The 26,715-nt window shown below is 42.1% G+C and overlaps 1 protein-coding gene across 2 annotated transcripts; it reads right to left on the bottom strand.

Annotated features, from left to right (window-relative positions):
• On the bottom strand, nt 1–25,500 carry cldn19 (claudin 19). Of its 2 annotated transcripts, none has more exons than XM_031280239.2 (5): nt 24,670–25,500; nt 10,256–10,420; nt 9,809–9,893; nt 7,818–7,964; nt 1–1,539 (listed from the first exon to the last, which is right to left on the bottom strand). In XM_031280239.2, the coding sequence occupies exons 1-5, from the start codon at nt 24,890–24,892 to the stop codon at nt 1,503–1,505; spliced, it is 657 nt and encodes a 218-aa protein (XP_031136099.1). In that variant the 5' UTR covers nt 24,893–25,500; the 3' UTR covers nt 1–1,502. The 2 variants fall into 2 exon arrangements, with proteins under 2 accessions (XP_031136099.1, XP_031136096.1); XM_031280236.2 differs by having other exon boundaries at nt 1–1,004; nt 24,670–25,498.
• Nucleotides 25,501–26,715: the final 1,215 nt, after the last annotated feature.

The raw sequence follows: 26,715 nt of genomic DNA, 5'->3' as shown, positions 1-26,715 counted from the left end.
TCCATTTTTATGTCTCTGTTTACTTTATTCTAAAAGAAACAGACAGGGGTATACTGTAAATGAGATGGTACACAACATTGAGGAGGTAAATATTAGAGAAAGGAATGGCATGGTAAATAAATGCAGGCATCAGAGGGGCATTTGAACACTCAGCAAAACTGGTGTTCCTTAGTAGGCTACAGGAGACAACACACAGCACAGTACATTAAAAGTACCTTTAAAGTCAATAACACAATGACTGTCATTCACACAAAATCATATTGGCACTTGAAACAAAATGTTGAATGTACTGGGTATATCCTCAATCCAGGCTACTTGGAAACAGGCAAACAGCTTATTACAGACAGTGGCATAAGGCACAATGCTGACGATCTATCATATGTATGTCTTTGTTGTTTTTACAAGTGGTACTGTAGAGTAGCTTCACATTCATTTTCAGAAATCCAACAATAGAAAAAAGGGCATACATATCTGCTGGCAGAGGAACTACATGTATGGACACACATCCCTCAGATGGGATGGGACACTATAAAGAATCCATGAAGTCAAAAACATGCATGTGCACAAACACGTGTTATAAGGCACTGTAGTAAAACATTATATATGTAGTAAAAAAAAAAGGAAAAAAATGAATAAAGTAGGTGGTATATACACCCGGGCATTTTAACATGTTATAGAAAACATACCCTGAATGTCTCTCCCAAAGTCAACAAAACAGACAAGACATGGATATCATCTTTCTCAATCCCTCTGAAGCAACTTCTTCATAAAACCTTCGAAAACCATTTATTTTACTTCAACAAAGACTCTAATTTATGTTGCTGCAATATGCTTGAAAGGTTGCTGTTCATAAATTCTTTCTTTAATGCTGTCTGTTTGTTTTGAGTTCCTCAGTGAGAGAGTTTTGTCTGTTGACAGAATCTAAACCATGGTAAGGCCAGAAGACTCTCCCAAACTACAAGTACTGCTCCCTTTTCTCTGGTGGGGTACTTTTAACATTTGGTCTGCAATTCAAAAGGGAAAAAAAAGACAGTTCAGTCACAGCGCACAAAATAAACCCAAAAGACACATTTACAAAAGCACCCAGAGGTCATAGGATATAAGTGAAATCATAAATCAGCGCAACAAAACCACAAAGGGTTTTCAACTCATTGTTAACTTTCGGCCAGTAATGGGACAAAGGAGGGTGTGGGAGGTGGAGCAGAGGGTTGACAGGCTGAAATGGAGGAGGACGCCTCATTTCTTAAATAGAAGGTCTGATCACATATCCTTTAAGAGTCCATATTTACAGAAAAGGCTCAGAAGGTATAGGGAAAAAATGGGAGAAGACAATGCATCTTGGTTCCAATTCAAACTGATAAGGTGCAGATGTACTGAAGAAAACAGATATTCTACTACAAGAGGTCCAACTCTAGGGTCTAAGAGATAACCGGGGGGAAAAAAAGGGGGGAAGACAGTGGTTGGACAGGTCGGACAGTCCTCGATAAAAAGGCAGGGGCTGATCAGTCAGGGAAACTAGTTTCACTCAACAACTCTGCCCTGAATTAGAGGAGAGAAGAAGACAGTCAGAGAAGAACAGGATTAGAAGACAGGAGGGGAAATAAGAGACACATCAAGACCTCTCACATTCTCACAACAGTTGTGATGTGTTAGAAAGAAAGCTTGATTATAAAGATGTGAGCAAAAAGGATAGAAAGTCAGTCAGTACGTTTACATGCACTATTATTATTCAGAATATGACAATATTCTGAATTTGATACGGGTCATGTAAACAGCATATTCCGTTTGGATATTACGAATATAGCATTTTCTGATTAAGACGTGGAACATGCTGGTATTATTCAGGTTTTAGAAGCATTCTTTGGACATTCGTAATATGTGTCTCAATCAGGGGTTTCACCGCAATTTGTGACAGTTTACGGCCTCTTGCCTGTTTGCGGCTTATGGTCAGCTCTGTGCATTACTGTGGTTGTTGTACACAAACCAACCAGCCAACAGTTTGCAGGGCTGCGGTAGAGATGCATTCCCCAAAAATAAGTCCACATTTCTGGTCGGAAGGAGAAACACAGCTACTTTTAAACATTATGAAAGGCACAACACCGATGTTTTCAAGAAGGTGGTTGAAGGAACGAGGCTGTGTTCGCACGGTTGAATGGTGCCATGTCATTTCTCCGACGCTCCATTGTTCCGACCTCTCAATAACCCAAAAAATTCCCTTTGGCCCTACAGCCCACTAGTCCAACGTCCCTTTGTTTCGAAAAAAATAAACCCTCTGCTCCGACATCCCATTGTTCCGACCATATAGGCTTTTGTTAGCCTGGGTAAACCCTGACGAACTTCCGGCAAATTTGAGATTTGCTCTGCAAGTCAGTCTGGCCAAGAGCCCATTCAAACCCATTTCCAATGTCCCCAAAATCGAGGGACCAATCACAACCGCTGAGGCGAGCTTTACACCAATCATAACCGTTGAGGCGGGCTTTACGTAACGACGATAGCGCAGCGATGGCGAGCAGCTTTTTGTTTACATTCAACATGACGGCTACCGAAGCGCAGCGTCACCCGGATCGTTGTTCTGATTGGTTGAAGTACTATCCAATGCACCCAGAGGCATTTGAGCGGCGTCCGTCGGTGACGCCCCATTGGAAATGAACTGTCAATGAGCCTTCCCCAGACCCACTCTCAGTTACAACTGAGAAGGGTCTGCTGTCAACCAGGCTAGGCTTTTGCGGATCACCTCCCATAATCTAAAATGTGAATCAAAAATAACAAGCTCTAGCTTATTAACACATTTAAATATTTAGCGTATCTTTGAAAAACCGAAATAAAAATGTAGGCTAAGTCCAAAGTCCAACAGGGTAAAGTTAGTTTTGGGTTGGATATGTATTTATATTTCCATAAGCCTGCAATGATAATGAATAGGAATGGGGCATAGGCTATCCCTGCAATAACCAATGTGAAACTAACTTGATCACTCTGTTGAACGCTCAGAAATAGCCCCCACCCTCACACTGAACAAAGTCAACCACCACTGTTCTGCTCATCTATCTCATGTCTATTTCAATCCTACAACTACAATATTGTTATTAATATATTACCATTGCACTGATCTGCCTTGCACTGTACTGATATTTAAATCCTAAAATCTCAGTCTATTGACCGATATTGCACTATTCCTTCCCTCTCTTTTGTATATTTTTTGTAAAATTGTAAATTCTATTGTATTGTTATACTGTACATTATTTTTTTTATATTCTTAACGTCAACTGTGTTTTAATTCTTAATATGTTAAGTGTTGTACTTTGAGAGCAAAGATTAACCGGAGTCAAATTCCTTGTTTGTCTACGCAAACCTGGCCAATAAAGCTGATTCTGATTCTGATTGATCAGTGAGAAGACGCCTCATCTTGGCTGTTTCAAACAGGAAACTTCAGGATTCCCGACATGTTAAACAAGGCAAAAATCCTAAAGAAATATTATAAATAATTGTCCCTAACCCTAACCCTAACCCTATATTGTCGGAACAATGGGATGTCGCAGCAGAGTTTTTTTTTTTTTTTCGAAACAAAGGGACGTCGGACTAGTGGGCTGTAGGACCAAAGGGAATATTTCGGGTTATTGAGAGGTCGGAACAATGGAGCGTCGGAGAAAAGGTCAGTCCCCAGTCAAACAAGTCCGCCACCAAAGGAAACCTTTTTTTTAAATCCTATTTTTCACGGCTGCATGTAAACGGGAATATTATTGAAATGTTGTCTTTCATTAGCCATGTAAACAGCTTAGTTGGAATAGGGGCAAAAACTGGAATAATAAGTGTATGTAAACATAGTCAGTAAGAAGGAGCATGGCAGCTGATGCTACATGTCAGCTCGCCAGTAATCTACACTTTAAAGAGATTACATATTTCAAATAAATATTAATAATTATGGACTAACTAATGAAAGTTACGTCATGTGTATATGGCTGTAGTCTGCTTAAGATAGCTGCTTGTTCATCAGCTTTATTTTAAGGATTACTTTGATATTTTGGGAAATACATTTGGTGGCTTTCTTGCTGAGAGTGGCATCGATCTTCACATCTAACTTCCGGCAAAAAAAGCAAATAAGCTTACTTCAAAAATGTCAAATAATTACTTTAAATGTATATTTTCTTTTCTTTGGACATAGCTTTACAGGTAGTTATTCATCATACTTGTTGTTGAGCAATCCCTATTCAAAGCACAGCTGCTAATGACAGACCAGTGGCACCTGACATCCCCCTTTTATTTAAAGGGCGCAAGGAATTCCCTATAGACCTACAACCCCCCAACCTGACAATAACAGAGCACTCCACAAACAAGTGTCTACCAAGAAGAGAGGCCATATGATTGGGAAATGGGGGGACTGGGGGGACCGGGAGCAATTCTGAGAAAGGTTAATGGCTTTATTATCTGGAACAGTGATGGACCAGCGCTTTTAGAAACACAAATGAAGGCAAATTGATGTGGGAGCATCAAGAGGGAACTCACGAGCCAATTTAGCCGACTGTTGACTTTTACAGGCTCTAACGTGGGGCACATTTTCAAAATGCTGCAGATATCTTTTGTAATTCATCCACTTGGAGTAGTCAGTGGTTTGCTATACACCCATAGTTCTACTGCGTCGAAGTTAAATAGACATTGTTTATATTATTTACAATTGTTTAAAGCACCATGCTAGCTAAAAGTCCATTGTAAAGTAATAATGCTAATGTCTCATAGCTTATGATCCCCAGCGAGATTATACCTGTGTGAGAAGTACATGTATTAGTTAAGATCTTAGACATTGGTTATACAAGAGATTATGAGATGGAGTGTATGAATCTGAAATGATGATTAGGAAATGGAGGATGGTGATGGGTGTCAATGAGAGCCTCCACTTTCTCTTAGGCTACATCTACACTAATACATTTTCATTTTGAGACAAAAACAATCTCTGTCCACACAAGAGTTTTAGCAGAGCTAATCTCCGTCCATATTAACACATCTGACATCACATATCACATGACCATTCACACACACTGGGCATGTGTGTGCCGGTGTAAACAGGAAGCTGATTGTCTGATGTTACTCTGCGGTTGAAAATCATGGATATATAAATTGGAAATACAGGAAATACTTCGGACAAAGAACAACTATGGCGAAAAGTAAGAGCAGGGATATATTAGCTTGGACCAACGACGAGGTGGAACTGTTACTGAAAGGTCTGTAAGACTACCTAACCGATAAGACTGACTGACGGCGTCTTTTCCAAATGTTTCCGTTTGTGCCCGTCCAGACTACAAAGCAACCCTGGAGTTTTCAAACCAAAACGGGGGCTGCAGTGTTTCCAATTGTCTCTGTTTTAGGGGCTTGGAAACGCTGGAGAAGTGTGGACGCGAGGCGTAAACGTAGCAAAAGACATTCCTTTTTTAAACCAAAACATAGTAGTGTAGATGTAGCCTAAGTAGAGAGTAAAATGGTGATATGATCATTAACAGCATTCATACTCAGCAGACACCTTTTTACTAACAATTCACCTCCACTCCTGCAGTTCAGATTGTGTCTTCATGCGCAGCCCTCATCAAGCGACTGTTGTGTAAAACAGGACTATATAAGAACTAGCTTCATTTAAAGTGAGGACGTTCCACAGCTGTTACAAAATGGCTGTCTGAGGCCTTAATTACACAGGACAATGAACACATCTGCTTCTTTACTGTCATTTTGGTTAGTTTAATCACACGTAAGCTGTCTTCATCAGGCCGTCGACTGAGAGCGTGCATTTCTTCTGGAATTTTTGAACCCAGGGGGACTTTACAGTCAATTAAAAACTACAGTTGGTGGATATTTTGTATGCTGATTTCTGTGTTATTTTGATTCAGGGAGGGGGGACTTAGACCTCTGTATTTCTGAACTTCTGGCTATGGGCCTGGTCTCCGTGACAAACATTATTTGTTTTGGAATGGGCTCGTAACCCTTCTCATCAAGCACAATTAGGCAGTTCATAGATAGGCGAAGTCCCTCCCTTTGCGGTGGACCACCATGGGACCTTTTTTCAGAAGAAGTATGTATGGCAGGGAATGGGGAGAGAGACTAATACTTTTTTGATCCTGTTTGAATTGAGCCATGAATTACACTATGTTTGTCAATTTAAAAGATAATTTTGAAAGTGAAGAAAGTCTGAATTTGTTGTAAAACTGTTGAAAAACAAGACTGAAAATGCGTAATTAGGAGGACTACACACTTTAAAGTCGCAGAGGTGACGTCTAGCTGAAGCTACGATGTCTGTGTGTTTCGCACTGGGATATAAAGTTACTACGAGTAACAGATCTTGCTTGTTTTTCTCTTCTCGGCTGATAAAACTTTGTTGGATAAAACACATCAGGTAAGATAACGTTACATGTGTCGTGGAACATAGCTAAGCTAGCTAGCTAGCGAGCAAGCCGATCCTCGAGCAAGCGGACATAAATATGTAGATATGTAGTTCACTGAGCAGTTTCACACAAAACTAAGTTGTACTACAACAAACCTACAGCAAACTTTGACTTTCTTGACTTGCAAAATATCTTTAAAACTGACAAACATCATATGTGTAATTCATGGCTTAATTCAAACAGGATAAAAAAATAATTAGTCTCTCCCCATCCCATTCACTACCGTACATAACTTTTCCGAAATAAGTTCACATGAGGTCCACCGGAAGGGGAGGGACTTCGCCTCTCTATTTTATCTTGCACATTTTATGTGCTTCTTTTAGCTCCAAGTTTGGTACTGCTAACCAGTGCCGCCACTTCTGACTTTTGTCCACATGAGTGGACTTCTTATTGCGTACCGCCTCCTCCTGTGTTGAATAGATACAAACACCAGCATAACTGTGTCTCTGTGTAAACACATAGTTTGCTTAACGATGATGAAAACAGCGCTAAACATGTCCTTGTGTTAACATGGACAACCTGCTGCTGTGCTTACAGTTTGAGCAGGAGACATCCGTGTCCTCTGTGATCTGGCCTAACTGACCTGTTTTCCTGGATGAGATTGTACAAGCCAACCTCTGTTTCTTCCACAACAGTACGGTAACCTTTCCAAGCTTTTGTACAGTGAATTTGGGGCTCTATCCTGACACAACATAACTGCACCAGTGGAGTGTGAATACACAAAACAATATGGAGGCAAAACACAGACGCAGCTCCAATCAGGAAGCATAGGGCATGCCAAGAAAAGTTCAGCAAGTTTTTCCTCTACCGTTATGTCTAGCTCCATGTCCGTTCTCTCTGCGTATCGGCTGTGATACACCTTACATTTTGTCTTTCCATGTTGTCATTTGTTTCCCTTTTTCTATTAGTGGATGACTCAGTGAGTAGTGTGTGAGTGAGTAGTTGTGATTTTTGAGGGTCAGATTTCAAGCAGCTGCTAATTTTAAATAGATTTGAGAAGTTTCCAGTCACAATAGCTAACTTTTTATCTATATCTATATCAGTAAACTGGATGATGAAATGTAGGTTGTCTGCTCACAAATAATTTATTAAAGTTTGTAGTATTTTTAGCCAATAAAATACATCCTACAGGTGGATGTGCTTGTGTGTAATACTGTATGAGTAGCTATGTGTGTGAGTGTGTGTGAGTGTGTGTGTGTGTGTGTGTGTGTGTGTGTGTGTGTGTGTGTGTGTGTGTGTGTGTGTGTGTGTGTGTGTGTGTGTGTGTGTGTGTGTGTGCGCCACATGATAGTCTTTCTGTTTTTGTTTTGAGTATAATTTGAGGAAAAAGGGGGGTGGGTGTCCGATGCTCTCTGTTTGGGTGGCTGCTGGAAGGGGGGTGGGGTTTACACGTACTCCCTGGCTGTGGAAGGCTGTGATTGGCGGTAATATTGCTGCCCTCGCACGTCTTCTTTAGAGCAGGAGCAGCACAGCAAGGAACCGCCCAGAACCGTCAGACTGGCCGCCGCCCAGCCCACAAACAGGGCCGAGCCAAACTCATACCTGTGCAAGAGAGAGAGGAAAAGGTTGGACAGAGCACATGTATACAGTATGGCTGTGACTGACTCACTTCCTCACTCACACAGTATAGAAGAAATATTAATCTAAAGAATATTGTGTCTAAATTAGTAGTTTTACTCAAAACCCAAGTCTCAAAATGAACCTCATGACCCATGTGAGAGTATGATACGTACTGCCTGTCTCGAGATCTTGACACACACCTTTGTATTTCCTATTTTTAGAAAGCCCATCTCTAAAGGGAGAGCAAATGAAAATCCCTAGCAAGCTACACGCCAAAAATGGCAGCTTTTGAAGAAAATTTGGATCGTGTAATAATCCTGTTTGGTTCTTTCGGTGAACGATTGTAAAGATTTACAAAGAATATGTTTACGGCATTTCCTGTCTAACTGGGACGTTTTGGGACTGATTGGTGGGATTGCTGTGGACGAAGTACACACGGAGATACACTGGTAAGAGCCAATGAGGTTTAACCATGTATCAGCTCATTTAAATAGCTCAAGTTACTGTATTGTGTGATCAGTTAACTTAATTTAATATTGTATGTGCCGTTTTCTTTTGCGGGGTGCAAATGTTCCACCAAAACAAGTTCCTTCCTGAGACTATTTAGCAGAGCCACCGTCGCTGCGTCCGGAGCTTAGCGCCGCCCAAGATTTTTGGATTATGTAAAGAAACTAGCTACATTTGCCCATTGCTACAAAACAGTCCCATACAAAGTAGACTGTAAAATGCCTTTTAATCAGCCAATATAAATAATGACAGTAAGAATTTAAATGGCACATACATGCTGAATAAAATGTGTCACATTTACCATCAATACTTATATATACCACCCTTGACAACCCTACATTATGTATATATCTATCTAGAGAGAGAGAGAGAGAGAGAGAGAGAGAGAGAGAGAGAGAGAGAGAGAGAGAGAGAGAGAAAGAGAGAGAGAGAGAGAGAGAGAGACGTGACCACATCACTCCTGTTTGAGCCTCTTTCCACTGGCTCCCATGTTTTAGAATAGATTTTAAGATTTTACTGATCACTTTTAAGGCTCTTCACGGCCTCGCACCTCGAATATCTCTGACCTCCTGGTACCGTACACGCCGGTACGGAGAGCCTTTTCTGATTTTATTTGAGCTTGAATTTGCACTTTTTATCCTTTAAAATGTTTTTTTTCTTTTCTTACCTACACTGTACAGGTTTGTATACACCAAATAGTTAAAAGGGGACTGAGTACCCAGGGCCCTCATGTGAGGAGGGCCCAAAAAGATGCTAGAATGAATAGCTGTGGATGCTGGGAGGGGCCCATAGAAAATACCTTTCTACAGGGCCCAGAATTTTGTGCTACGCCCCTGTATACTTGTACTTTTCTTTTCCTGCAACTTTCTACTTCTACTCCGATACATTTCAGAGAGAAATATTGTACTTTTTACTCCACTACATTCATCTGTTACAGCTTTAGTTACTAGTTAATTTCCAAATTATGATTTTTGCACACAAAACACATGTAGTTTATAAAATCTGATGTTTGATTATAAAGTAAACTACCCAACAATATAATGGCCTACAAGTCCAGCTGAGATGATCAGACCATTAAACACACAACTGTTTGCATTGTTTCCAGTTGCTAAAATGTGAGGATTCTTCTGCATCGAGTACTTTTACTTTTAATACTATTACTTCATAGTACATTTTCCTGACGATACATGCATTTACTTAAGTAACATTTTCACTGCAGGACTTTTACTTGTAACAGAGTATTATATACAATGTGGTATTAGTACTTGTACTTAAGTAAAGGATCTGAATACTTCTTCAACCTTGATTATTTTACACACCTGGCGTTGGGTGGTGTATTTGGGTTGAAGAACTGATAGGACACCTGAGTGGCATACCAGGACACAGACACCAGTGTACATAGACCTGTGGAGGGAGAAAATATTCATATGAGAGCATTAGTTCTCTGTATCAGTTTATGTAAGATCTGCAAGCATTCAGTGTAGCTACAACAACAACAATAAAACACACAAATGAATTGGAGAATGTTTTCTAATTTTCTCCCCTGGGCTTGTGGTTTATGAGGTCAGCGACTAATGCCTTGCAAATGACCACTTCCTGTTTACAGCAGGGACTTTAATTACAGAGAGAAGATCCCCGGTGCGAGATATAAAGCTAGAAAATTACTAAAACCACTCTTGCTTAATGCACTGGCTGCAGGAGATGCTGCAGTAGATTACTGGTTGCGAACTAACCAAAGCGTTTACAGAACACAGCAGAAATCCCACCTGCGAGCAGGAACAGAGCTCCACCGGTGACAGCGATGCGGGTTTTGCTGACTGGGTTGTTATCTCCCACCTTAGTGCACTTCATGCCCACCACGCTGACGATGATGCCGATAAAGCCCAGCAGTACTGACACTACCATAAGGGCCCGACATGTCTGGATGTGGACTGGATAAAGGAAAGGAAAGGAGGAGGCAGGGATTGCAGATGGGAGCACAGAATGGTGAGTGGTGATACAATAGAAGATATGGAAGAAGGAAGGGAAGGAGAAAGAGGGGAGAGAAGAAAGTGGTGAGGAGATGAGAAACAAATAGTCTTTTAATCTGTCACTTGGAATAAAACGCACATTTTTGGACATTAAAGTGATGGTTATAAAGGAATGAAGCTACACACGCCATGCAGGATTGATGGGAGACCGCATGCATTTCTGACAGAAAGCTCATTAGGGAGTCCACTGCTGTTAATTCCAGCTTTTTCATTTCCAGAGGTGACTTTCTTGGCCAAGATCTTGGACGATAGAAATAAAATGGATAGAAAGGCCATTGAACTGTTTGCCGGGGTCATTTGATTAGTACAAAACCAGTCCCCCATTGCCAGACTCTCCTCCACAGCGCTGCGGAGGAAGGTCTGGCTAGTCCACACAGCATTCCAGGATGGGAGAAAAACGTGCTCTGGTTTATTGGCATTTCTTTAAACCAATCACAATCGTCTTGGGCAGCGCTAAGCATCTTCAGCATACCCGGTGCGGTTGCAAAATAGCCTCTGGAAGGAACTTGTTTTGGTGGAACTTGTGTACGTTTCAAAAGTTTAGTCGAAAACTCAGATTGGACAGTTAGTCTAGCTAGCTGTCTGGATTTACCCTGCAGAGATCTGAGGAGCAGTTAACCATAGTCCTCAGAAATCCACCAGAGTTTAAAAGTCAAAAAAACGGAAGGTACCGGACATACGGCCGAAAAGAGTGAAATCCAGCAGAATTTCCAGCGGCAACGGAGCAATCCCGGAAGTGGAACGTCGTAGCTATTAAGAGTCTGATTAATTCAGCTTCAGATACCAGCCATACGGTGCTCCCAGGCTCTGGAACTCCCTGCCCTCACACATTTGACAGCCTGACACAACTTAACTACATTTAAATCTCACCTCAAAAGACCAATGTACCATAGTCTGGTAGGACCAGGCTACCCCCACGCCACATCGGTCACAGAAAACGAGCCGAACAAAGCTGTCAGTCATCTTGCAAAAGCAATGCGCTATGTGTGGATAAAGCATTAAGTTGTTAAATTTGACTCATTTAGCGGCTGGCTCTCTGCCTCGTATTGTTACTACTCCACTGTTTGTTTGACTGTTACTCCAAAACCTCACCGCTGCGACTTTCCGCAAGTTTATACGTTGCCATGGCAATGGTACACATGCAAATAGATGCCTCTCTGACCATTCTGCTACGTTGGTTTAAATGAGAATGGCCTTTCTATCCATTTTATTTCTATGTCTGGGACCCTGCAATGATCCTGCAAATCTTCTCCAGATAATTCCAGTGTGGTTTTTGCCTTCTCAAAAATCTAATGTGCCGCCCACACAGGCCTCAGCACACATAACTTAGTGGGAGGAACATAGTTACACGTATTTACACACACACGCACACACATACATATGTACAAATGCACAATATCTGCACACACGTAATGATTGTAGGTGGAATAGACACAGATGAAACCCACAACTCTCTGTCACACACAGAGCAGCTGTAGGAGGGCCTGCTTTACATGTTGCACACAGTGGGATTAGTGTGGCTTTGTCACAAAGCAAGATTGTTTTCACGGGGCTGTCGCCACGGCGATCAGACATTGCTGCCTCAAACGCAAAACGCTCACAAACGTGTTTGAAGTGATGCTAAGCGCTTGATGATAATGTCAAAATACTGATGGAGTGTGTCTCTTTTACAAACAGCGAGGGGATTGTTGAAATCCCAGCAGCGGTAGAAAACATGCAAAGTTCAATATCCTGATTCTGATAACCGACAAAGCTGACAAATATGGTATTTAAAGTAAACATAACAGAGCCTTTCATACATGTTTAGCAGACAAGGTCACAGGCATAAGCTTCAAATAACAATGACTTGGAAGTGTAAGTCAGTGTTTATACATCACAGGAGAAAGGCAACAATCACATTAAACCAAAGTCTCTAAAATCCCTAAAACAGACTTATGCAGAAAAAAGGTACACTTAATACAGGGCTTTCAACTGCATTTAATGTTCTTAAAGTGGTGCCTGTACTGTGTAAAGCGCTTTGAGTAGTCGTTAAAAGGTCCAGTGTGTAACGTCTTTAGTTGTTCATTATCAAAATCTGTGTTGCCCGTTCACAAACTTGTCCTTTTTCATGAATTTTTACCATATTCCTTTTGGCTTGAAATTTTACATTTGCGTTTGCATGAACTGGGGTAGACGCTCCATATTCATGCTCCATCTTGAAATACGTTAGCCGGTAAGGGACATACAGGACATACTGCTCCACCTTTCACGTTTTCACTGTCACATGATAAACTCACAGCTGCTACTAATGCTGCTAACGGGTATCGTAGCTTCCCGGCCCCGGCAAGTTTGAGGAAGGAAACATGGAGGACCACACGTATTCAAAATCCAAATTTCAGGAACAGGAGTCTTCTTCTTCTTCGCCCAGAAAAAGAAAAAGGAGATTGAAAAGAGCAAGAGACCGGCTTTTTGAAGCGTGAAGACTACCGTAGCTGTGATACGTACTTTGAACTGTGTGGTGAGAGAGAGTTGATGATATATGATCTCAACGCTAGATGGGAGAAATTCCTACACATTGGACCTTTAAGACTAGAAAAGCACTGTATTTATATTTTAAATGCAGTCCATTTATATTTAGAAGAGTAGAATAAAATAGTATTGACTAGTCTGAAAATACCTTTTTTCCAGTAGCTTTCACTCACACATCATGGTCTTCAAAGCTTCGAAACAAAAGCTAGCAATCGGACCTGTAGTTGAGATCATTATGTCAAATTGCTGTACCCAATGCCAAGAATAAAATTCCGTGCTAAGCTAGAATATAAAAGAATGTGCCTCTATAGATATATGAAAAGAAAATCACTTCAAAAAGTGCTGTGGAGCAACAGCCTGAGCAGGAACCTGAAGTCATCATTTGTCATCTGTGACAGAAATACACACACCATCATTCATGGTGCAGCAGTGAAGTAACATTTCAGAAGCCGATCTGAAGGGACTTATGATGGGGGGACAATCTTTGAAGTCTGATTTATGGCTCCGGAGCTTCTTTTGATGGAGTCTCTGAATAGTCTTCAACAGAGAGAGGTTTGATTTCCTTTTCTTTCATCCATTCTGAGCATTCCTCTTTATTTTTCTGAGGGTGTGTGGGCCGATGCTCTGACCAGTTTCAGTTGGTAGCAAACCAAAAGGGAGTTTGAGGGCCTTTGGGGTAAAGGAAAGGCTAAAAGAAAGAAAGAAAGAAGGGAGGGAGGGCTCACTCACCCACCAGGCCCTCTCTCTCCAGTGCCAAGGTTGGCAGTGCCAGCCACGAGCATCCAATAAATATGTGTGCTTGCTGATGTGTGTGTAGGCACTGTAAGGTCCCATTGTGAGGTCACTTGTGAATGTGTCGTACGCATAGAAATAAAATAGATAGAAAGGCCATGGCTGGCCAGGCTTACAACAACCATGTTAGCTAAGGCTGGCTCTAATGTTAGAGATAAGGTCGCTTACATCTGCAGGGATTTACGGACATTTAAAAAGCATCACACATATCCCATCAACAGAACGGATGGGAGACACTTATACAGTCCTTTATCTTTGGTGCTATCCTGGGCACTTCCTGAACAATAGCTGTCAATCAAGGTAAACTAAGGAGGTCCGTGTGTAGCGTGGCCTAGTCTCGCATTGCCAAACCTTCCTCCACAGCACTGCGGAGGAAGGTCTGGCAAGTCCACCAATCCCGGACGTCGTGGATATACTGTAGACTAAAGCAGCATGAAAGCACCACAGAACCAGCCAGCCAGCCAGCGGACGCCTTGTTAGTTGGCTAACGTTAGCTTGCTAACTCACGCCCCACCTGTCACAGAAAACGAGCTGAAACAAAGCTGTCACTAATCTGGCAAAAGCAATGTGCTTTGTGTGGCTGAAGCATTAAGTTGTTAAATTTGACTCATTTAGCGGCTGGCTCTCTGCCTCGTAGTGTTACTAACGTTACTCCACTGCTCGTTTTGTTCGTTCATGTAAAACATCACCTCCGAGACTTGCTGCAAGTCGGTTTATACAAAGGTACGTATACACCTTTGTCATGGCAGTGCTACACATAAAAACAGCTGCCGCTCTGACCATTCTGCTACGTTGATTTGAACGGAAATAGTGTTTTTATCCATTTTATTATGTATTGTCGTAGGTAATATGTTTGCCCACTCAGCTATTCCAGTTTGCCCACTCAGCTATTCCAGCCCTTTTTCAATCCACGTTTGGATTGTCCTACTCAGGGGTGTCAGACTGGGGGGAAAAAGGGGACAGAGTACCCAGGGCCCTCATGAGAGGAGGGCCCAAAAAGATGCTAGAATGAATAGCTGTGGATGCTGGGAGGGGACCATAGAGAATGCCTTTCTACAGGGCCCAGAAGTTTGTGCTACGCCCCTGGTCCTACTTGATTGTATTAGCACACTTTATTTGGCAAACATCAGTTTAGGCTACTTACTGTAAATAAACAGGGTGGTATCACCCCGTGATTACTCTAACCAGCCAAGACTAATCTCTTAAACCCAGCAAATGAGACGGACAAAAACAAAAGTTGAGTGGAATAGAGGCTGTTATTGTTCACTATGTGGGATCAGAAACATTACACTCACTCTTCTGGACAGGAAGACATTCACTTATTTATTTGAGAGAATATTTATTTGAATGATTTTTATTTCACTTATTTATATTTCATAACATTTATGTCCTGATTGGTGGAACCTTGAGTATTTGTATCAGATTTTGAGTACTTGTATCAGTTTTCAGTATTTAGTTTTCATAGTTGTGTGTGTCATAATGGATGTCATATTCTTGCTGCAAAACAAATCTACCTAAGGGAGCAAATAAAGTAACCTGGACCTGAACTTCACACAATATGTTTGCCATTGTGGATCAATATTGTGGTTTATTCACATTCATGATTGGATCTGAGCACCAAGCCATCAAGAATACCTTTCTATTGTAAAAGTAAAAGACAGGTGATATTCTATATGTTTGTTATTGTCAAAAGATCCCAAGAATAGACCAAAACCAGCAATGTATGTATTGACTAGCAAGAATTGGGTGTGATATATCGTCTTCCTCTGTGCCATAGAACTCCATTGTTCCCCAAAAACTATTAAAACACATCAATGAGCCACCCTGTTGCACTGAGTGACATAATCCTTCTTACCATGACAACACACACTGTAATTTATTTTGACTCAATCCCACACACACCGTCCTGCTACCACAAATGCACTATTTCCTCCTGTTTGAGGAAAATTTGCTATAAACTTCATTTAAATATTTGCTGAGCCTTTTTTAAAGTATATATTTGTGATTTATGTCTTCATAGGGTTGAGTGCCCAGACTGTAGGCTAAGGGAAGTCAGAAAGTATTGCAAGGCGGACTAACACATTGTTGGTTTTGGTCTTTTTATGGGATTTGCTGACCATAACAAACAAATACAGTAATAACACCAGCCGTATCCCTTAAATGACAAATTGATGTGTGGATTTGGTCAGTTGATTGTCCCCTGATTTGAGCTGATTTAGCTCTTGGGCAGCTGATCCAAAATATCTAAAGTAGGGCTGTCTAAATGAACGTGATAATAACAAGTGAACACAAATAAGAAGAGTTAGGGCCGCACCCTGTACGTCTTCAGAGGTTCAACCTAATCCTGAATCACAAAACACTTCATCTAAAGAGAGACTTCTTGTTCTGAGGATCAGGCTTTATCACTTACATTTTCTGCTACTTGGGTGGAGTGATTTGCTCGCAGCACCTGAGAAGCCCCATGGTGAGGAGCAGAGAGTTTGCCTGGAGTTCGCTCAGTGTTGGAGTAATATCACTCCGCCCAAGTAGCAGTACTTCACCTTCTGAGAATATAGTTCCCAGTATGTGACCTTGTTATTTGTACACACTGTGACTCTACAAATCACAACATGGAACATGTTGGCGTTATTTTGTCACTTATTGGGAGCAGTAGGCTAGTTGGAGCCGGTTACCTCCAGGATCTGTGCTAAGCTAGGCTAGCGGTGGCTGCGTCAGACAGAGTTATGACACGCACGGAGATGAGAAGGGTATGTATGGACTTATCTAACTCTGGGGGATACGGTGAATAAGACAAAGTCCCAATAAGTCGGCGTGTTCCTTTAAAATACACAGATCTGAGGTTGTAGCCCCGCCGAGGGGAAAAGTCACGCCACTAACCACCTGTGTGAAACAAATCTCTCCGCAGTGTCTCTCTTTGCCGTGCCATGTGGTAAACTCAGATGGATTGTGATTGGCTGTCAGTGTTTCTATCGTTCATCAAGTCACTCTGAAAGTGACCCCAACGATATCGTTCTCCACTGTCGTCGTCGTTATAGTGGTGGTGTGGACTCCACCATCCACTTGAGTTAGAACGATTTGTAAAACTATAGATTTATAGTTATCGTTCTTGGTGTGGACGGCCCTTTACGCTAGTCCAAATTCCCTGTATTACGACTACAAATGAGTCCAACATGCTACTTATATTGCAGCCAATCAGAATTTGTGTTATTGGCGCAAGTCTCTTTCAGATTGGACCACAGCAGGATTTTATTCTTTGGCTATGGGGAAGTGCAAGTTTAACAATAATGAAAAGAATGAATTCAGGGCTAAGTTGATGTTGTGATAAAGGTCTTGAATGTCATTCATAACTGTCTTAAAAAGGTCTTAAAAAGTCTTAAATTTGACTTAGTGAAGCCTGCAGAAACTCTGGGACAATCATGTGATTCATCGCGATTAAATATTTGAATCGATTGACAGTGTACTCATCTACTGAATCTCAAGCTGCATTTAGTAAGCAGAATTACACTTTGACATGACTGTAGGCTACATTACAGAACAGGAGACAACAATGACAGTCAAGAAACACGATTTATTTTTCCAATGTTATCGTCTAATATATATATATATATATATATTTTTTTTTTTTTTAAGATTATTTTTTGGGCTTTTCCGCCTTTATTTGACAGGACAGCTAGGTGAGAAAGGGGGAAGACATGCAGGAAATTGTCACAGGTCAGGCTCGAACCCTGGACCTCTGCGTCGAGGCATAAACTTCTCAGTACATGTGCGCCTGCTCTACCACTGACCCAACCCGGCCACACGTTATCGTCTAAAGACCCTGACACACCAACCCGACGGCCGACCGTCGGACTGATCAGTCGGCTCCCCGAGGTCCAAAAAGTGCCTCAGAACACACCGGTTAGACGCTGACTTGAGCGTACTTTCTGCGTGTGCACGAGACGTAATACATCTCCATAACAGCAGGCAGCGCTAATCTGTATTGTCGCCCAAAAAATGAAAACCGGAAATGACGAACGTGTCACGTGGGTCTGGCTTCTCCAGCCAATAGTGATGGCGGCTTGTTCGAAATACGATCTCGTATTTTATGAAGATAGTTCACCGAAACGTGTTTCGGAAAACATTTTAATAGGCCGTGCAGTTGCTGAATCTGTCTTCATTTCAGATCAACAAAGGTCAGTTTAAAAGATTTTTGTCAGATTTTGAGAGGCGTCCGTCATTCATCGCCATTTCCGGGTTAGCTCTCCACCAATCAGATTGGTCATCGAGTCCAACTTCCCGCCCTTCAACCCAGCAAGTCAGGTCGGCCAAAATTAAGGCCGACAGACCCTCCGGCGGATGACGGCACGGAACACACCGAACAGACTCAAGTCACCGACCTCGCCAGACTGTCCAACGGACGATTATCGGGTTGGTGTGTCAGCGCCTTTAAATGACGGATTGGCTCGGGCAGGTCAGTCATTGTGTCTTTAATATCACGCTTAGTGTAGATGTATCTGGCTCTGAAGAGCTGTCCTTTCGGCACCACACTCCTCTGAAAACAAAAATCCTGTGTATCATCCTGATCGTCAGCTCCTTTTTGAGCAAAATACTCAGTAAACCTGCAGCAGATCAAGGTTATTATAGTTTTTAATTTTCAATGAATTTTTATTTTATACCAGTTTTGACTTTTGGATTTAATTTGAGTTTAGTTTAGATAGTTTTCAGAGTTTGCTAGTTTTAGTTTAGTTTCAGTTTTTATATATTTAGTTTTGGTTTTACAGTAGTTTTAGTTTTTGTTAGGGCCAGGTATTATGTCTCTAATGGCGCTTACCCACTGCTAGTACCAGCTCTACTCTACTCAGCTCGGTTCGGCTCGGCTCGACTCGGACGCGGTGCCCCGTCCTCCGTTTTCCATTGCAGTTTGTTCAGGACACCCCCATCTGTCGCTACCGATGATGACACAGTGATTAGGGACGATTCTCTCCGACCAATCAGTAGTCTGCAGGTACCAGGGACCTGGTACCAGGTACCAGGGACCTTTTTTCGTAATGGAAAACCAAAAAAGGAGAGTAGAGTCGAGGGGAGTCGAGCAGGTACCATGTAATGGAAAAACGCCATATGTAGCTACATATACATAAAGAAAACATGGTTAGCCATGATGTTAAATCTTTCCAATGTGTCCAATGTGAAGTAATTACGGCGTGTGCCATCTAATGTCAAACTGTCTCCTTTTTCTCAGCAGTAAAATATATTATCACTAACAAACAAAAACTGAGATGATTCACGTTCATTTAGATTTTTTACTTTTATTAGTTTTTTTTAAACCTGGCAATATAGTTTTTAGTGATTTTCAGTTTACAAAAAAATTTCATTTTCGTTTTAGTTCCAATTTACTATAATAACCTTGCACATAACCCCCCAATATTTAGAATATTTCTCTTTCTCCGTGAAATGAAGCTGCCTTCATGTGCGGTCGGAAATGTTGAGATCTATAAGTGATCTGACAGAAAAAAACAACTCTGTCTGTCTACTTGTGCTACATCGGGGGGGTGAAAGAACACACAGGGGCCGTGAAAAATAAAAAAGTGATTTCTTGTGATTTTAAATGTCATGTCTTTTGTAGATTTAAACTTAGGAGCTTCTGGCTTTAACAAGGTCTCATTCTCTAACAGATTTGTTGTTGAGATGTACATGGTTCCTAAAAAACAAATCATCCCGAAACACATGTGATGTTTTGAATATGCAAAAAGTGCATAAAGTTTTGAACAATACGGGAGAATAATTAATAATAAAAATCATTTCCTTTACATAAAGACATTTGCACAACAAATTGATGCAGAAAAGGCAGAAATTGTTGCCGGAAAAATCACCAGAATGCAGGAAATGAAGTTTTTAACGCTCAAATTTTTCTGGGGCAGGATGCAATGTTTATCTGCACTAAGTAAGGAAGCATAAAGAAAGATAAGTGTAAGTGACGCTAGCGAAGCTAGCTAGCTAAAGTTATCAATCTTTCTCTTTACCAAAGCTCTCCAGAAATCTCTTCACCCCTCACCCAAAGGGATTTAGTGATTATTAGCTATAAATATTAGATGTGTATATACTGTATGTTTCAGTTGTTTGGTCTTGGTCTTGTCTCAGTCTCAACCCCTCAAAGTCTTGGTATTATCTCGGTCTCAACTCCTCAAAGTCTTGGTCTTGTCTCAGTCTCAACCCCTCAAAGTCTTGGTATTATCTCGGTCTCAACTCCTCAAAGTCTTGGTCTTGTCTCGGTCTCAACTCCTCAAAGTCTTGGTCTTGTCTCGGTCTCAACCCCTCAAAGTCTTGGTCTTGTCTCGGTCTCAACCCCTCAAAGTCTTGGTCTTGTCTCGGTCTCAACTCCTCAAAGTCTTGGTCTCGTCTCGGTCTCAACCCCTCAAAGTCTTGGTCTCGTCTCGGTCTCAACTCCTCAAAGTCTTGGTCTCGTCTCGGTCTCAACTCCTCAAAGTCTTGGTCTCGTCTCGGTCTCAACTCCTCAAAGTCTTGGTCTCGTCTCGGTCTCAACTCCTCAAAGTCTTGGTCTCGTCTCGGTGTCAACCCCTCAAAGTCTTGGTCTTGTCTCGGTCTCAACTCCTCAAAGTCTTGGTCTTGTCTCGGTCTCAACTCCTCAAAGTCTTGGTCTTGTCTCGGTGTCAACCCCTCAAAGTATTGGTCTTGTCTCGGTCTCAACTCCTCAAAGTCTTGGTCTTGTCTCGGTCTCAACTCCTCAAAGTCTTGGTCTTGTCTCGGTCTCAACTCCTCAAAGTCTTGGTCTTGTCTCGGTCTCAACTCCTCAAAGTCTTGGTCTTGTCTCGGTCTCAACCCCTCAAAGTCTTGGTCTTGTCTCGGTCTCAACTCCTCAAAGTCTTGGTCTCGTCTCGGTCTCAACTCCTCAAAGTCTTGGTCTTGTCTCGGTCTCAACTCCTCAAAGTCTTGGTCTCGTCTCGGTGTCAACCCCTCAAAGTCTTGGTCTCGTCTCGGTCTCAACCCCTCAAAGTCTTGGTCTTGTCTCGGTCTCAACCCCTCAAAGTCTTGGTCTCGTCTCGGTCTCAACCCCTCAAAGTCTTGGTCTCGTCTCGGTCTCAACTCCTCAAAGTCTTGGTCTCGTCTCGGTCTCAACCCCTCAAAGTCTTGGTCTCGTCTCGGTCTCAACCCCTCAAAGTCTTGGTCTCGTCTTGGTCTCAACTCCTCAAAGTCTTGGTCTCGTCTCGGTCTCAACTCCTCAAAGTCTTGGTCTCGTCTCGGTCTCAACTCCTCAAAGTCTTGGTCTTGTCTCGGTCTCAACCCCTCAAAGTCTTGGTCTTGTCTCGGTCTCAACTCCTCAAAGTCTTGGTCTTGTCTCGGTCTCAACTCCTCAAAGTCTTGGTCTTGTCTCGGTCTCAACTCCTCAAAGTCTTGGTCTTGTCTTGGTGTCAACCCCTCAACGTCTTGGTCTTGTCTCGGTCTCAACTCCTCAAAGTCTTGGTCTTGTCTCGGTCTCAACTCCTCAAAGTCTTGGTCTTGTCTCGGTCTCAACCCCTCAAAGTCTTGGTCTTGTCTCGGTCTCAACTCCTCAAAGTCTTGGTCTTGTCTCGGTCTCAACCCCTCAAAGTCTTGGTCTTGTCTCGGTCTCAACTCCTCAAAGTCTTGGTCTCGTCTCGGTGTCAACCCCTCAAAGTCTTGGTCTTGTCTCGGTCTCAACTCCTCAAAGTCTTGGTCTTGTCTCGGTCTCAACTCCTCAAAGTCTTGGTCTTGTCTCGGTCTCAACCCCTCAAAGTCTTGGTCTTGTCTCGGTCTCAACTCCTCAAAGTCTTGGTCTTGTCTCGGTCTCAACCCCTCAAAGTCTTGGTCTTGTCTCGGTCTCAACTCCTCAAAGTCTTGGTCTCGTCTCGGTCTCAACTCCTCAAAGTCTTGGTCTCGTCTCGGTCTCAACTCCTCAAAGTCTTGGTCTCGTCTCGGTCTCAACTCCTCAAAGTCTTGGTCTCGTCTCGGTGTCAACCCCTCAAAGTCTTGGTCTTGTCTCGGTCTCAACCCCTCAAAGTCTTGGTCTCGTCTCGGTCTCAACTCCTCAAAGTCTTGGTCTCGTCTCGGTCTCAACTCCTCAAAGTCTTGGTCTTGTCTCGGGCTCAACTCCTCAAAGTCTTGGTCTTGTTTCGGTCTCAACCCCTCAAAGTCTTGGTCTTGTCTCGGTCTCAACTCCTCAAAGTCTTGGTCTTGTCTCGGTCTCAACCCCTCAAAGTCTTGGTCTTGTCTCGGTCTCAATACACTCTGGTCTTGGTAATGAGTAGGTCTCGGTTTAGGTGGTCTCTTGACTACAACATTGCCTTGCAGCAGATCCAACAGTTTCCACTACAGCTGCTCGGCCACATCAGCAGAGCACCGCACAGTCTGGTGAACAATTATTCCCTCCATCACATGCTGCTCCTGCTGCGGATGAAGCCTGGGAGCTGCTTCAGAATTAAAATCAGTGTTGGATCAAATACGACGGCAGAGGGGTGTTTAAACAAGTTTGAGACCCGCTGTGCCTTCTCTGATCCCCGGACACATGATTGGATGCTGATCTGCTCCATTTCATAATCTGTCTGGGGAAAACACCTGAGTAAACCTGTGATTGAGCAAGAATGTTTGGTCACGACTTTTCCGTCCTGTGTTCATTCAGAGGTATTTATATTTAACCGAATCATCGTTGACTATGTTGATAATCGATTAATGGAAGAAAATGCTCTCTTTTATATCATATTAAACTTTATATCTTTGGGTTTTAGACTGACAAAATAAGACATTTAAAGACATCACCTTGGACTTTGAGAAACTGGGATGGACATTTTTCAATATTTTCTGAGATTTTATGGACCCATTGGAAACAATAAAAATAATCGGCAGTGAAATAAATTGTTAGTTGCAGCCCTTAGTGTTTGTCTTCAGTCTGAATCTGTACTCACTGCGCGTGTTAATGGACAATGTGCGCGTGTGGGGAAGACAGAGAGCATTCTGGGAATATCTCTGGTGTTTGGCTCAACACTGGCCTTTTCTTCTCCTAACAGCCCCTATTCATCCGCAAGGACAATACGCTGTTCTTATTGCTGCAATGAACCAAAGGAGATGGGAGATCAGCTCGGGCACCCGGGCCGTCACACAGAACGCCACACAAAGTGTTTTGATATAATGACTCACCAAGACGCCAAAATGTTTGCAAAGTGCCTCATTTGTTGCTTTAAGGCAAGTGTGTCATAGCAGGAACCGTAAGCACATCGACTGAAAACCTCATTGGTTGGTGTATCCGAATAACTAATTTTAATTTGTCTTTTACTCTTATCATCTGCTGCTGCTCTGATTTTAATCTTGTCAGCCCCGTGCTGGTATTCTTGCTAGCTACCTTAGTTACTTACTTACTTACTTACTCACTTACTTAGGCACTTGCTTACTTAATTACTTAATGAATTACTTACTTACTTACTTACTTACTTACTTACTTACTTACTTATTTAGTTACTAGTGCTATGGACTGCTTGTGAGTCTGAAATAAAGATATATTATTATTATTATTATTATTATTATTATTATTACTACTTACTTACTTACTTTATTAATTACTTACATACATACATACATACTTACTTACTTACTTACTTATTTAATTACTGAATTACCTACGTACGTACTTACTTATTTACTAACTTACTTGCTTATATATTTACTTAGTTACTTACATACACTTACTTAATTACTTACTTACTTAATTACTTAGTTACTAGTGCTATGGACTGCTTGTGAGTCTGACATAAAGATATATTATTATTATGACTTACTTTATTAATTACTTACATATACATACATACATACATTCTTACTTACTTAATTAATTAACTACGTACGTACTTACTTACTTATTTACTATCTTACTTGCTTACATAGTTACTTAATTACTTACTTAGTTCTGACTGAGTCCCTGTAGTCTTTCATTAGAATCCCTAATAGGATGATTTAAGTAGATGGATGAATTCCCATAATCTGTGTGCCATTAATTATGAGTCACTAGGTCCTACTTACAGATCGGAGATGACAGGAGGCTCATATTCTGAGCTAATTTATGTCTGAACCCCACATTCCTGACCCCCACCCACTGCTCACACATTACGTGTCATGATGTTTTAGAGTTTTTATTGCCCTTCATTAAAGATTTGAACAGACGCATTTTCCGTGAGATTTACAGCTTCTGATTTTAATGTGTCCCAGACAGCGAGGGCTCGGGGACTTTGTCTGTCTTTCTACTGTTGCTGCTGATTAATACATGTGGCCAAATGAATCAGACAGCTACACTAAATGTTGTGATTCGTAATATAACACCATGGATATTTCCCCGGGGGAAAGTTGGGAAGACAAACTGTAGGCGAAAGTTTTTTTGTTTGTTTTCTGGATCTTTCTTCATCATGCTTGCTGATGAAAAGTAGCACATAACTTCCTTATATGAAAAAAGCTCATTAAAGAAAATTAAATGAGAGCAGCCAAGAAAGAAAACAATCTGAGAATACAGTGTGAAGTATAGAGAGATTAAAATAATTAGAGAAGCCTTTCTTGGTGATGCTTTAGGAGCAGATGATTGCCTTACTAGAATTATAATTGTGCTTTTCCATCATCTGACGAATAACCCAGTAAATATCACTAATTAATCAGCTACGCAGTGCGCCATCAACCCAAGATTTTTTGCATATTTTGTCAGTTACATCATGTTTCAAATATGACAGGTACCATGAACTAACAATATATATGAGAATATCCCTTTGGAAGAAGTTTTACTAAACAGTTTGGAAGGGGGAGATCAGAGACACTACAAGTTAGTCCGGTTTTGCAGAGTTAAATTCAAACATCGTACTCACTGTCCAGCGAGAGCATGGAGTCAAAGATCTTGCACTGCACCTGTCCTGTACTCTGCGAGGCGCAGCTCATCCACAGCCCCTCATACAGACCCACGGCCGTGATGATGGCATCGCCGGCGTACGACGACTGCTTCCACTGGGGCAAAGCGGTGGTGGAGATGATGCCGATCCAGCCGCCCAACGCCAGGAAATAACCCAACAACTGGAGACCTGAGTTGGCCATCCTGATCTAGCTCTGTCCCTCTGCTTCTGTCTGCTCTCGCTCTTTCACTCCCTGTTTCACTTGGGACAGCTTTTTGTTTCGCCCTTCCCTTTGAGCGGTCCTTGTGGACACACCTGTAGCAATCCTGTTACTTTTGTTTCACTTTTCTCTTCTCTATCTGGTCACTCTGAGCATCTCCTTCTGCCTCTCTGCTTCAACTCTCATCGGTAGAACTCGCCTCTTTCTCCTTGTCTCTTACTCTTTCTTTTTTGTCTTGAGCTCTCCTCGTCCTGCTCTGGGTTTCAGCCCGTCAGTTGGAGATGATGAGTTGATGTCTCCCCTCAGGACTGTCCTATCTGATTCCTTGATCTCTCTGGGGCTCTGTCAAAGTGTAAGATAGACTTTCTGGTGGTCAGTGGTTCAGTTCATCAAGCATCGTAGCTGGGCTGCCTCACTCTCTGCATGGCTTCTTCCAATTCTCTCTCTCTCTCTCTCTCTCTCTCTCTCTCTCTCTCTCTCTCTCTCTCTCTCTCTCTCTCTCTGCTTGCTTACTTTCCCCCCACTACGATCTCTCCATCTGCTCCAGGCTCAAGTGGCTCAACGAGGGGTAGCAGGGAAAAAAAGTCAAAGGAAATAAGAACACAAAAAGTCCTTAACAGGCTGACCACAGAGGGATGGGGGTAAAGGGCTAGTCTCTGTGTTGTAGGCACGCCTACTGGGAGGGAAGAGGGACAGGCTGGTTGGGAAAACAAGCAAACAGAGAGGGAAAGAAAAAGATGTAACTCGGGAGGAAAAACAACCCAGATCAAGTCATAATGACAAGTTCATTTATAAATACGTAGTCATACATTTGAATCTGTAATCTTAGGCTACATCTACACCAATAAATGTTTTTTTATTTATTTTTTTAAGCGGTGTTTTGAGACAACAACAATCTCTGTCCACACAAGAGTTTTAGCTCCAGTTGCAGAACTAATCTCCATCCATATTAACACGTCTGACAATGCACGTCACATGACCATTCACACACACTGGGCATGTGCGTGTCGGTGTAAACAGGAAGCTGATTGTCTGACGCTACTCTGCGGTTGAAAATCATGGATGTATAAATTGGAAATACTGAAAATACTTTGGAGAAAGAACAACTATGGTGAAAAGTAAGAGCAGGGATATATTAGCTTGGACCGACGACGAGGTGGAACTGATGAACTGAAAGGTCTGTCAGACTAGCTAACTGATAAGACTGACTGACGTGCGTCGTCGTTTCCAAAGGTCTTCGTTTGTGCCCGTCCAGACTACAAAGCAACCCCGGAGTTTTCTAACCAAAATGTCTCTGTTTTAAGGGCTCAATGATGAGCGGGATGAGTGTGACGAATGCCTCTCAAAATCTGACGAAAATCTTTTAAACTGATAGAAATCTAGACCACCCTAGCGGCAGCAAATGTAATTGGCTTGTGAGCTGGAAAAACCAAACTCTGGTCAGGCCAATCACATCGTGTATAGAGTCTTATGGCTGCTGCTGCTGGGAACAGCGGTCTTCTGGAAGACTTGGAGTTAAGCTTTTCTTTGAGAAAAGAACAAAGAATGGCACTGAAGTCATTCTTAAAAAAGGAAGATGTGTTCGGAGTTTTGCCGACCGGATATGGCAAAAGTTTAATCTATCAACTAGCTCCGCTACCTTCTTCATTGCTCTGGTTGGTTGTGAGCTATCCTATTGCGTGCAGAGGGAATTTGAAAGACAACCGTTTATCCCGCCCCTCGAATTGAGCCCTGCCAATGGTGAGTTCCCAGACCCAACATCTTGATGTGGGTCTGACTTGGCAGGCTATCAAACTGACCTTTGT

This window comes from Sander lucioperca, chromosome 6, assembly GCF_008315115.2.
Source record: "Sander lucioperca isolate FBNREF2018 chromosome 6, SLUC_FBN_1.2, whole genome shotgun sequence".
Lineage (NCBI taxonomy): Eukaryota > Metazoa > Chordata > Actinopteri > Perciformes > Percidae > Sander > Sander lucioperca.
The sequence above is the reverse complement of the archived record's forward strand: the minus strand, read 5'-3'. Positions and strand labels throughout refer to the sequence as shown.

Bases quoted from the DNA above. Each gene is read 5' to 3' on its own strand.
- cldn19 (XM_031280236.2), bottom strand. From the start codon at position 24,892: ATGGCCAACTCAGGTCTCCAGTTGTTGGGTTATTTCCTGGCGTTGGGC. The intron at 9,894-10,255 runs GTGGGATTTCTG...CTCCCTCCACAG, and splicing joins AGCTCTGTTCCTGCTCGCAG to GTCTATGTACACTGGTGTCT. The intron at 7,965-9,808 runs GTGTGTAAAATA...TCTCTTGCACAG, and splicing joins AATACACCACCCAACGCCAG to GTATGAGTTTGGCTCGGCCC.